The sequence below is a fragment of the Cibotium barometz genome, chromosome 16 (genome assembly GCF_041138505.1).
Source record: "Cibotium barometz isolate CiBa-2024 chromosome 16, ASM4113850v1, whole genome shotgun sequence".
Classification (NCBI taxonomy): domain Eukaryota; kingdom Viridiplantae; phylum Streptophyta; class Polypodiopsida; order Cyatheales; family Cibotiaceae; genus Cibotium; species Cibotium barometz.
The window spans coordinates 38,987,902-39,001,606 of NC_141061.1; the positions used below are offsets into that span (position 1 = coordinate 38,987,902).

The 13,705-nt window shown below is 42.3% G+C and overlaps 1 protein-coding gene across 1 annotated transcript; it reads left to right on the plus strand.

The window, feature by feature from the left end:
* The first annotated feature begins 4,778 nt into the window (after positions 1-4,778).
* Positions 4,779-6,823, plus strand: LOC147630630 (cytochrome P450 78A4-like). Its single transcript, XM_086810562.1, has 2 exons — positions 4,779-5,837; positions 5,963-6,823. Exons 1-2 carry the CDS (start codon positions 4,794-4,796, stop codon positions 6,587-6,589), a joined length of 1,671 nt encoding a protein of 556 aa, XP_086666688.1. The 5' UTR covers positions 4,779-4,793; the 3' UTR covers positions 6,590-6,823.
* The last annotated feature ends 6,882 nt before the right edge of the window (positions 6,824-13,705 follow it).

A 13,705-nucleotide genomic window follows, 5' to 3' on the forward strand; every position in this document is an offset into this window, starting at 1 on the left:
CATGTACCAGCGCGTGTATATACGTGCAATTATACACGCTTTATTACACGCGATAATAGAGAAGTTTATTAAGAAAAACTCCATTCCTTTACAAAATTAAAAACCATTTTCTTTAAACCATCTCATAGTACATTATAGTATATATCATTAAACAATCCCACTACATGCATTTACAACAATGTAATATATTCAAAAATAAATCATGAGATGATAATTAAAAGACCACATATACAATAGAAATGTCATCAATTTAGAACGATACATTGATGGATTGGTTAGGGTTTGAGCTCATCTTCAATAAGATCCATCCTTGCCAAACGATCAACATCAATATCCATTTGATCAATTTCTAAGGCTACGATTAAATTTATTCCACTATCGATATTTTATCCATTGATAATGGTACCGATACCCTAATCATCCTCATCAACATCACCATCATCTTCAATGGTAGGGTCATCCTCATGATCATGAGAAATGGCACGCTCATCCTCATTATCATGATCATCTCTTATTTCTTGATCATCGATCACAACATCTTCATTGGCATGTTTCACATCGTCTTCATTGCGGCTTGCTACATCCTCCATATGCTCCATATCAGTGAATGTATTATACATCACTTTGGAACGTGGTGAAATAGGGATGACGTACCACCATTTAATGTCATGCACCATTGGCAGATAGATAACCTACTCAAATACACATATTGCAGTAATTAATTAGCATATCAAAAGTCAAGGCATACGCGAGCTTAGATATATATGTACATGAAACACATTAGTAAAAAAATGCATACCTGCTCACATTGTTGTGGTAATACGAGCCTATCTTTCTTTGTTTGCCAAAACTTTATAGAGTCAATAGTTACATAGCCACTTACATGGCGTTTTATTGTTGCATTAGGCCCTTTTTCCACCACGTTCATTTGCCATTTGACATCCAAAACATACACAAAGAACCGACGAGAGTCAAGCCTAAATATGTCTTGGATTGTGCCACAATAATCATCCATTTTTCCATTGGCTCCCTCAAAGCTACTAATGACACCGCAATCTTGTGTATTCCTCTTTTCATCAATTCTTTGTGTTCGAAAATGCTTGCCTTCACACCATATAGCATTGAACATAGTGCACTAGACTAAAATAGAAGCAATATTTGTGTAAGCAATGTGAATAAATATTAAAAGCAAATCACTTACAACTAATGCAAAACATTAGTTCTATATACCTTTAACATGCATCCTCGTGCATATTCCCATTCTTCCGCCGTGATATGCAGCCCCTCGTCACTCTCTGCTCTCTCCATTTCCTCATGTAACCAATCAACATGCATATCATTCGGAAGTGTTGCTAGATGCGTAGGGTACGCCTTACGAGAGCCATGTGACCCTCCGAAATTACATAAAGCAAAGGGTAACAAATCTGTACTAAATGGTTGGAGTATCAAACCATCTCCGAATTGTAATATGAAGTTATAGGGATCTCTATCAAATACCAATGGTTAATTTGAACCATCAATTGCACCAAAATATAGTGATTAGTACTGATTAATCATTGATTAGCAAAATAATCCTCTGTTTTGTGTGCAAAAAATAGAGTATGCGGGGAGTCCAGATCTGGGGACTTAGAGTTCAAATGCTCTCTCTCTCTCTCTCTCTCTTTCTCTCTCTCACACACATGCACACACGCATGTGCGCGTGCGCACACACACACACACACATCCATGTATATGCCTAACCATGGCTCACACTCTCTCATGGTTGAAACCATGTTCACCTATAAAAGCCTTAACATAAAACCCAATTTGGATCCCCAAGAAAGACTTGATAAGTTCATTCTTAGTTGCAGCAGTGACTCAATAAGATATTGTGAAAATTTTATAAATTTTCCTTTAAATTTTTTATTTTTTAACACAAAAAGTCAGTGATCTATTGCATTTTTTTAAAATCTCTTGGTGTGACTAAGCATATCAAATAAATATAATTACTCTTTAAAACTTTAAGAAAGTTATTAAGATTATCATTTGGTAGTGAAAAGTTTACAATGTAGGGAGAACAATCGCATGTGCTTTATGATTAGGGAGCCAAAAAGGCACATTTTATCCTCTACATTATAAATATATAAAACTAAGATGGTATGAATGTCTAAGGTCTCTTTTGTCTCTAAAAGTTATTCTTTTCTATTCTTTATCTCTTATTAACTTGTAAATGGTAATGACCAAAACAATAAGGTTTTGAAAGTAAATATATCAATCCATCACATCGTGAACTAATATGTATTCATTAATACAAGTTATGCCAATGTTTCACACTTTTTAGATCATAGTCCAAGGGTCTGAAAAGCTAATAGGTACACATGGGTAATTGGTATAGCTCTTAGTGACATACATAGTTCTGAACTAAATAGTATGCTGGTTAATACTTAATGTGGTTGTATGAAAATAATTCTTATAATAGCATCATGTGATATCCCGCATGTCAATTTGTAGGCTTAAGTATATGAAGAAAAAATAACTTAGGGGTTCCACTATATAAGACAATATGTGGCACTTATAACATAGAAAAACAAAAAACTACAACATCTTTTCATGGAGTAGCACAAACTTCTTTAAATGCTTTGCTAGTAAAAAAACCATACTCATCTTGTAGAGTCCATGTTTATAATAGGATAGTACTTAGTATAGCAATATATCGGAGAGTTAAGTGCATTAATAACTTATCTCTTAAGCTTTCATAAAGCATGCATATGTTTTGATCTTGTGATCACAATCATTGCAGGTCATCACAATGGTAAGACTTGAAATATTCAAAAAGATACAACTATGCTTTAGATTATTTGGATAATCTATGACTGTATGATTGTAAAGATTGTTGCACTGTCTAAATCGGTTACTTTTCATGGTGAATGACAAATGTTTTTGCTACACAAGCTAATGTATATCACAATGATGAGTTTGTTTTATTTAATTGTAAAGTATATCAAAATCGAGTGAATGCCACTAGCCCACACATGTGCATAATATTTAAGAGATATTGAAAGGAAGATAAAAGTGGTATTCTTCTTTTGAGCAATGATTGTGCATTTCATTAGCTTTTTATTTTTACTTAGAATGCTAGGCAATATGTATGAGCTATAAATCTTGTCCTAAAGTATATCTTTTCTAAAATCCTATGTTGTCCAACGATTTATAAGAGCATAGGGGACTTATCATCATGACCTCTAATGATATAAAACATAAAAAAAGTACTAAAACCTTAACTTTGGGATTTTAGATGAATTGTGAGATTTGAACTCATTTAGAGAGATGTTACAAATTTATTATTATGAACTCTTATCGTGAGAATTTCAAATGTACTAAAAATAGTATTGAAGAAAGAATGAACTTCCTTTAAGATTACTTTTTGCTAGCAAACATGTTTTGAAGAATGAAAAAATTTAAACTCACAAGCTTATTTATGAAAAAGGACAGTTGTAGGCCTTTACATTAAGAGAACCCTCGACTGGTTCACTCTATAGAAAACCTATACATCACTTCATTTAAGAGGTGTTTTGAAATTACATTTTCTAAGAATTAAAATGATCCCTTGTTTTTATAAACTCACAATTCTTTTATAAAAATTACCTTAGTACATTTCTCTAAATGTATCTCAAAAACTTGAAATAGAAAACTTCTTTTGTTGAATTCAAGCGATACAGTACACATATATTAAAGTAAACCCCTAAGAGCGCATCATAAAGTTGCACCACAATATAGAGTCCATAGAAGCATCTAGTAAGGTCAAATTGTGAGTATCTATTGTAGCAAAGAAACTTTCCCAAGCATGAGGATTGGGGACTTTTACAAAGATTACAAGAAAGCATATAAGAGTCATTCTCTCATCAAATGTTAACAAAGGTTAGCAAAAGGCATGCCACGAGTATCATAATTTACAAAGGAGAGGCGACATCCTTTTGGATATGGCTAGATTTGGTTGTGAAGTATCATAGTTTACAAAGGAGAAAGGCAACCTCCTTTTGGATATGGCTAGATTTGGTTACCTTCGCAAAACAAGAAGATCACGTGAAAGCACACTATAATCCAAAAAAATTATAAAGCCCATCCCATTCTCCATCCTAAGGAGGAGAAGGTCGAAATAGTCATGACGAGGAAGGACATCTCATTGCCTCACCTACATGTGCCCTCACAAGCGAATCCCCTTCTTGAGAGGCCCCAAGTTTTCAACTAGAAGCATTTTGTGCACATTTGATGCATGGCCTTGTGCTAGGGTCAGTGTGAGGTCATACATATCCACCCTATTACAAGACCTATTATTATCATCTATCTATTGGATGAATAATGAAAGCTTCATGTCCATTCCAAGAGCTACACCGTAATGACAAGTGTACACCTTAAAACGATGGAATTTTTACCTTTTGGCCTTTCTTATTCTAATTGAAGGTTTTTTAAAAGTTTGGACGTGTAGCTTGGATAAACTTTTCAAAGGACATGTCCAAACATTTATTTAAGAAAAAGGTGAAATCATGTTTATCTTCATTCTTTGCTTATCTCTTCTCTATATTATCTTAAAGAAGAGTTTCACAAAGCTACCACCTGGTGGTAAGAATGTGGAGGTTCTGGAAGAAGAGCACTAGTTACCCACTAGTTAGGTAAAAAAGGTGAATATATTATTAACATCACAGTCTAGATCATAGCTAATCATGATTTGCTAAGGCTAGTATAGTATACCGAACTCTTTTTAAGCGCACCTGCTGGTGCGCATCAAAGGCAGTGCAAATTTGAAGTTTCCAGCGATGGCTCTTGAACTCTTCTCCGCCACATGCACCCACCTTGACCACACCCTCCTCCTCCACTTCCTCTCTGTTTCCTCCGCTCCCAGGTTGTTTTCGTCCGCTCTCTTTGTCCTTGCGTTCTTTGTAATGTGGCTCCTCCTGAGCTGGGCGTACCCTGGCGGTCCAGCCTGGGGAATGAGGAGCTTCTTCTGCAAGCCTGCTGCCTCCCGCCGCCTACCTCCCATTCCAGGTCCACGTGGCCTCCCAGTACTGGGTTCCCTCCTCTCTTTCTCCGGAACTTGTAGCTACACCGCCCACCGCCGCCTTGCGGCCCTCGCGTCCAGCCACAATGCTCGCTCTCTCATGGCTGTAAGTTTGGGGTCCACACGCGTTGTCGTCTCCAGTCAGCCTAGCGTTGCCCGCGACATTCTATGCAGCACCGCCTTCGCAGAACGCCCTCTCACCCAGTCGGCGCAGCAGCTCCTCTTCGGGCGCGCCGTTGGATTCGCGCCCTACGGAGATCACTGGCGCAGCCTCCGCCGCCTTGCCGCCTCGCACCTCTTCTCCCCATGTCGCATTGCGGCTCACGAGCGCACCCGCCAGCTCGAAGCATCCATCATGCTAGAAGCCATAGCCTCTCACGTCCATGATAGCTGCGTGCAGAAGGTGCGCCCTTACCTGCAGCATGCAGCCCTCAACAACATTTTGGCCACCGTGTTCGGCAGGCGTTACGCATTCTCCGAGCATAGCAGCGCCGAGGCTGCGGAGGTGCAAAGCATGGTGCGGGAAGGCTTCGAGCTGCTGGGAGCCTTCAACATGGCGGACCACTTGCCTGCAGCTTTCGAGTGTGTCGACCCCTTGCGCATCCGACAGCGCTGTGACGAGCTAGTGCCGCGAGTGCACGCGTTCGTGCAGAAAATAATAGACGAGCACAGGAGCAGCAATATTGCTGGTGCTATCACTCGCAATAGTAACACGAGGGATTCGTGCGACTTTGTGGACGTGCTCCTCGGTTTGGAAGGGGTGGAAAAATTGGCTGATGCCGATATGGTATCCATTCTGTGGGTGAGTTGCAAAATAATAATGTTCTACCTTCTTACTTACGCTAGTCATGTATAAGCTCTCCTCACATTTACGTGAAGTACTAATTTTTGGTTGCTGACTCGTGTTTGGCCATATTGTGACAATAGGAGATGATTTTCCGAGGCACAGATACCATGGCCATCCTTACAGAGTGGATCCTTGCCGAGCTCGTTCTGAATCCTACCGTGCAGGCAAAGCTGCATGCTGAAGTGGAGGCCATGGTGGGGGTAAAGGGTGACACCGTCCGCGATGCCGATGTGGCCAGCATGCCTTACCTGCAAGCAGTTGTGAAAGAAGGTCTGCGCCTACATCCGCCTGGGCCTTTGCTGTCGTGGGCAAGGCTCGCCATGCACGACGTGGAGGTTGCGGGCCATCATGTCCCTGCCGGAACCACGGCCATGGTGAACATGTGGGCAATCACGCATGATCCCGCCATTTGGTCCGAACCCGACAAGTTCGCGCCAGAGCGGTTCCTACCTAGGGACGGCGGGGAGGACCTGGATGTGAGGGGGAGCGACCTGCGCTTGGCTCCCTTCGGTGCGGGCGCAAGAGTTTGCCCCGGCAAGGCCCTCGCCTTGGCAACAGTTCACCTCTGGGTGGCCAAGATCGTGCAACGATTTCACCTCTCCGTAGACGAGCGCCACCCTGTGGAACTTACGGAGCTGCTGAAGCTTTCCTGTGAAATGGCGGTGCCTCTGTCGGCTCATTTCACTGATAGGCAGCATCGGGCATGAGAATAATAATATAGTAACTGGACTCTACTAACTTTAAGCTACCGTGGTGAGAGTGTTATGTGAGGGAGAGTTACCTCTTTTGAAACTAGGTCCTGTACTTCGTAAAGATATATATATATATTAAAGTTAATTCAAAACACACTCTTCACACAGACACACAAAGCTTCTATGTTGTAAGTGATTGTTAAAGGTGTGGTCTAAGTGCAACAAATTCAAATAGCATCCCTGAAACGAGCATTCATGAGGTATTTATTCGCACACCCTGAAACAGACATTCATTAGCTATTCATGCACACACACAAACACTATTCTTCTTAATATAAAATGTATGGCTTTGTGAACTTTTATGCTGTAATTGATTGTTAATACTAGTTTGGTACTAGGAAAGAAAAGTGTTTAATGTGGATATATTTATGTTCTCATTATTAGTGATCCACTTATGGAATTATTTAGAACAGATGGACAATGAAAATCAAAGGTTTCTTTTTTTCGATATCATTGGGTATATAGTGAAGAAAAATTGAGATTTTTTGAAATCACATTGGTTATCTCTAGTAGGCTTTTTAATTTCATAAGAATTCATAGGCCAAATTACAGTTGTGATGCAAAGCTCTTTGAACTATACTTGGATTGAAGGCTTTAATTAGCAAATTTCTCATGTGACAATCCAAAGTTTTTGGATATGCATTGCTTCAGAAACATATGTATGGTGTAATACAATCCATCTTACGCCGCTAAAAAATCAATTAGAACTTCAAAATTTAGGTCTCCATAAAAATTTTAAGGTATTTAGCTATCTCAAAAAAAAAAAGCTTTGAGGATTTTTGTAGTTGAGCAAACAATAATAGATTAGGACCAAATCTTGCACACATGTTCTGTACAATGTTATGCTTTGCTCGTGCATTTTGTGAGAGCTAATCACATATACACCTATCCTTTTAGGTACTTTGTTTTAGACAAAAGTTTAGAAATTTTGAACCATACTTCATACTATAGAATAAGAGACTACTTTATGCATTTTTAAACATCTCATAAGGCTTTAGGTGGAATATCGAGTCATTTTATATAATAATAAACACTATTTTCATAAGTTTCTCACTAGATGATCCAAATATAAGCAAGGGTTCATATACGTTGTTTTGTTATCAATGCAATTTTAAAAGTTGAGACCATCACCTTGTCTTACAACTAAATTAAAATCTTTAAATATGTATGCTTGACTGATTATTTTAGTGAAGACATTGATTTATTAGTATGTGTGTTGGACTAAAATAGTGGGTCCACATCTCTGTGAAAATCCATCTGATACTCTGTGGCCAAGGGTCTCCAAGACTCGAGGTGCGGGGGCTGATATCCGGGCCAATAGGAAATCCTTCTAGGTCTTACCACCGGGAAGGAATCCTCTAATAATCAACTTGCCCAGCAGGGCACGACTCTGAATAGCAGGCTCAATGAGGCCTAGACTCCCTCTACGACATGGCTGAATGATCACTCTCCATGCCACCTTGACCTTCGGGCTGGCCTCACATCACTACCAGCCCATAAGAAGTTCTGGATCAATTGATTGTACCTAGCCAATATATGCCTGGGAGAAGGCCTAGCTAGGGAGAGCCTCACAGAACTCTAGTATAATAGCTTCTTTCAAATACTTAGAAGGAGAAGAGTGAGCTACTGCTCAAAAGAGATATCAATTCCCACCTAGCAACCAAGATACCAAATTGGAGTGCCGCTCGAGATCCACTAAAAAGCCTCAACTAGGCACCAAGTCACGGCAGGTGCTGAGTCTACCCAAAAACCACATGACTTGTTCCAGTTGATATGTGCTCTTGATGCGCGACCAAAAATCTCGATCGCCTCTTCTGAAAGGAAGGTTGTTGTGATGTCTACAAACTCTGAGTCAAGAAGCTCCTTCTGTGCATGGGCAGAGGGAAAGATGTAGTCCTTGAAGCCCGATCTCCTGGGCTGAGAGGAAACTCCTTATGGCCTTGGTGACAAATAGGAAGAGGTAAGATGCTAGAGGACAACCCTACCAAATTGAGCAAGAAAGGGGGAATCCATGGGCTCCCTGAATGAGAACCTAGCTATGTGATGCTGAGTAAAGTCATGAGACTCCACGAATCGAGTCCATGAGAAAACCCATCCGGCTCATTGTGCCCTCCATGGGGAAACCCATCCGGCTCATCTTGCCCTCCCGAAAGCTCCCATATACCCTATCATAAGCATTCTCAAAGTCTCAGAGTAGCACTATGAGGTCCTGCTGTCGCATCCTAGCTGAAGATGTTGCCTCCCAAAAGGTGAAAATATTGTCCAAAATGCTCCGATCCTAAACAAATCTAGTTTGAATGTCATGAATCCAGTTTGAGAGAAAGGGGGGCTGAAGTCTCCTAGTAATGGCCTTGGCCAAGATCTTATAGGCAGTCCCTAGAAGAGTGATGGGTCTCCACTGTTGGATCTCCAATCTGTCACCACACTACTTGGGAATCAAGTGAATCATGCCCTCTAGCACCTCTCTGGCATGGAACCTGTGAGCATAATCTCATCAAGTGAATCAAGCCCTCTAATAGCCTCTCTTGCATGGCACCTCTTATTAGCATAATCTCATTAAAGGCAATGCGAAGGCTGCCTTCCATGAGGTCCTAGTGATGACGAAGAAAGAAAGAGATTGGAAGCCCGTACACCCCTGGGTAATGCCAGCATCGCCTCTGGCAACTCCTCTGCTGTGAATGGACTCTTTCAGTAAGAAGGATTGAAGAGATGGGGGAGCCACCTCTCTCATGCGTCGCGAGACCCTCTCACATGCATCCATCACCTACGAGAAGAGAACGAAAGAAATCAATGGCGATGTCTCTCACATGGGGGGGTCAAAAATAATAGCTCCATCGTGGCCACGCAGCATTGCCAATACCATCTCTCCTCTTGGGGGGGATGGCTATCTTAAAGAAGTCTCTTGTGACTCTATCCCTAGCTTGGGTCCAGATTGAAGCTCTGGCATGATATACTCCACCCTCCTCTCCTTAATGGGTGTAATCTCTATGTGGTCGGTAGCAAGCTAGCTCTCAATCCATGGGCTATCTCGGGAACGCTCCTTACACCGTTGTAAAGAGGCTAAGTCCCTCCTTAGAATCCTCTCTTGGTCTTGAAAGCCCTCTAGTTTGCTCTGGGCTACCTCCTCCAAGAAACCGTTGATCTCCCCTAGGCCAACATCCACCAATGTGCATGTAGCAGAGCCTGACATAAAGTCTAGTCCTGCCCAAATTTGCTTGATCTTGCTGTGCAAATCTTGGAGTCCTAAACGAGGCCGTCTGAAATCCTAGAGCTCACATGCATGTCGTGCCTCTAGGGTCCTCGTGGGATAGAATAATCGGGGTATGATATGAAAACAAAGTGACTGCCAAGATACTCCTCCTATATTCGATCTCGAGAATCTGAGGCTCCCAGGGCTACACCCAAACTTTGGTAGATGCCACGGGCCCTGTCCCCTAAGTGCCAGTATCAACTCCTCCTGGGTAAGAGCACTCTACTCTTGAGACTGTGGTGGTACCTCATCCAAGTCTGTCCTCTGCTGCCTCTATATTATGTTGAAGTCACCTCCCATACACCAAAAGTAAGACTAGGGAAGGGCCTTTTAAATTGTGCTCCAAAAGAGGGCTCTACCTATAGTGGCTAAGGGTTCCTCCTCTGTGAAAGCACTCAGGCCCCCCTAAAACCTATATGTTCCACAAGACTATCCACATATCAATCTCTATGTGAGACAGAAGTGCCCTCCACTTGAAGAGTCTTGGGCGAGGGTCTAGATGGGGAATAATCACAATCCATCCTAGGCGCGCAAATTGGGGCGCGGATCCTGTCCTCCATGTGATGCCACTGCTTCCAAGTTCAAGATTATGCGTACTATGGACTCCATCAATCACAATGGAGGTACCTGTAAGAGGGGAGGGAGAGGTATGCAACATAAGTATGCATGAACACAAAGAGCAACACCTCTAGGCTGCTGGAGGTCACCATCTCCTTCTCCTGGTCTCTATGGGTTGAGCCTCCAAGCTCCATCCTAGCCAATGGCCATAGATGGGTGACTATGTTGGTGATGCAAAGATCATGAGTGAAGATGATGCGATAGCTCAACTGCCTAACCTTTGATGGGTGATAGTCATCAAGTTTGAGTCCCACTTAGTCCGTGGAGTTGCACTCACAAGGAAAGAGAAGATCATCATGCCGCGTAGAGGGTCTGGAGTGGTGGAAAACCACACATATCCAAAGCTGTGCTACTATCTCCTCAAACATATCTTTGCCTTCCACCGAAAGACAATGGAAGAAACTATAATCCATTGGCTACCCTAAGATCCTGGGGGCCCCCCTGGTGACTCTGAGCCCTCACCCGGGAGGTGACAATGGTCCTCTTAACTAGCTTAGAGAAGTGGTGAATCCATCCACGGACAAAACGTGCCGGTTGCCTCCTCTTGGGGGCTACTCGGGGGGGGGGGGTGATGGGAGTGCTTTGGAGAGGTAGAGGGAAGGGGGAGTGCGGGCTCCAATGCGAAGAGCAGGGCGAAAGAAACTATTGCGGGTAGAGACATGGGCAAGGATGGAGGAGGAGGGGGAGGGGGCATGGGAGGAGGCGGAGGGGGGCAAGGGGTGAAGAGGCTGGGCAGTAGGGGTGTTGCTAGGACAGATCCATTCAAGAGGAAGGTTACTGGGAGAGGCTCACATGGGGCAGCTCAGTGAGGTCTACTAGCCTCACCAGGCACTCAGAGTCGATGGGGAATCGCTCACCAAATTGGAGGGGTCGGAGGGCCCGTTCAATGATGGGGGGACTTGCCAACTAGAGAGTGTGCTCGGATAAATGATCACAATGGTTCTTTTTGATAGAATCTGATCCTCTTGTGCTTTTCCAGCCTGGCGTGCACATCGATGTGATCAGCCTTAGTGGTGGGCGACTAACAGCTCGATTGTGCGGGCCAACCGTTTGCCACTCTTTGACAACTATGTCGTCTCTAGGCCAAGAACTGGTGCTCCGCTTCTTGAGAACCTTATTCTCTCTCTACCCCCCCCAGTGAGGATTTGAGCAGGATACCAGGGGGAGCATGGGAGGCGGTCTCCTAAATTGACACCGAGGACAAGCTCGGTCTAGATGTCCCATCTGTCTACTATCAGATGAAGCATTGGCCTGGAAGGCCAAAGTATTCCACACACTAAAAAATAGGTTTTTCTCGCAAGCATGGAATGGATATAACATGAGGTTGCTAACCACATATTGGTTAACACATTCCTACGATAACTATGTCTGCACACTTATGTAATACGTGCTCATGCCATATTGTAAGTCCCATCATTTGATGAGGGAAACACCCTTAAGACGCTCCTAAGTATTGAGCTTCAATGGACATATAAGAGGATCTTGGTGAGTTGGCCAAACCATAGAGAAAAGCCTTGTTACTATGTTTTGGGCGCCTCGGGTCACTTACCCGGGCGGCCTAGTGAGAAAAGGCTAGGAACTATAAAAGCCAATTTCTCTTATTTTTTACTCATTCTCCCATTTTTTCAATAGAAGTGGAGTGTTCTCTCTCTCCCTCTCTCTCGCAACTCTAATCTAGCATGTGTGGTTTACTTAGGGATAGGGTATAGGAGGGATTAGTGCTAATCATGTTGAAATTAGAGCAATGTGATGAGCTATGGTGGATCAAATACTAGAATCAACATCATTACCAAAGTGATTAGCAAATAATTAAGATGTAATTAGTAAATAATTAGTGCAAATAGCTTAATGTAGGCATGGATAATCAAAAACCAGCAAATTCTCATTAAGCCAATGCCTTAATTTATAGAGTTTATATCTAAGCATCTAATCCCATTGATTTCTCCTTGATTCACTCCACCTCTCTCCCAGAATATCTCCACCTCTTTTGCTTGATTCTCTCCACCTCTTCACTTTTCCCAGAATATCTCCCAAAATATCTCCACACTTCCTGAATCTTCTCATGCTACCCTTTATTCTCTCCCAGTAGATTCTTCTCACCTTTTCATAGGTTCTTTCACATTTACACATCCTCTTTTACAGCCTCTAACCAAGGGCTTGTTCCTGCACACACCCTATTCACTTGTATATTTCAACACCTCCCCTCAAGTGAATACTCCTAGCACACCTGGACCCTATACCAAGTTTCTCTCCCACTTGATAGCCCGCGACCAGTGCCTCAAGTCCCTAAACTCATAGTCCTTGACTCTCTCTCTCTCTATGTGTCCAAGGCTACTACAAGTGTCCGCAACCTTGACTAAAGTGCTCACACATACATCTATCTACCACGTGGCCTACATCATAGGTGGCTCAGAGGTGGTTTTACTTTGTTGGGGCAGGTTACATTGGGTTGTGGGGTCTCTCTCTCTCTCTCTCAAAAAAAAAAGATGATCCGACTCCACTTCCTTTGGAGCCTCCATGAAGTTTGCCGATGTTGTTCCTTCTCCACTCGGTTTGCTGTAGCAGTCTCTTGCCATGTGTAAAACTGCTCCCCATTAAATTTGGCTATTTCTTGTGCTGTACTCATGATGATGTGAAGGGGGTCTTACCTCTTGATCCGATTTCAAGATTCAAGGGCAGTGTCTACCCTTTTACAACTCAATCTGGTGTTTAAGTGATGATTACAATAAATTTATCAGCATAAAATCACCAGAAATTACATTAAATCAAGGGTAACCAATTTGTAGGGAATGGTTGGAGTATCAAACCAACTCCGAACTGCAATATGAAGTTATAGGGATCTCTATCAGATACCTAATGGTTAATTTGAACCCTCAATTGCACCAAAATATAGTGATTAGCACTGATTAATCATTGACTAAGTAAATTAATCATCTATTTTATGTGCAGAAAAAATAGAGAATGCGGGGAGTCCAGATCTGGTGCCTTAGACTTCAAATGCTTTCAAAGACATCAATAGCAATGAGTCTAGTAGAGGATTAAGCCAAGAAACACAAGATTTTACCAAATATTGAATGCTTAATCTCTGTTTTACCAAAGTCACCTCTACAGATTTGATGAAGAGCTTGGATCTCACTGTAGACTTGATCAAATTGAATTCTAACTTCACTAGCTTATAGAGCATGCTTGAAAACACTTGGGGC

What these genes read in the sequence shown, in the direction of transcription:
- LOC147630630 (XM_086810562.1), top strand. Translation starts at nt 4,794, where the DNA reads ATGGCTCTTGAACTCTTCTCCGCCACATGCACCCACCTTGACCACACC. An exon ending in ATATGGTATCCATTCTGTGG is followed by an intron (nt 5,838 to 5,962) that starts GTGAGTTGCAAA and finishes TTGTGACAATAG; the next exon opens with GAGATGATTTTCCGAGGCAC.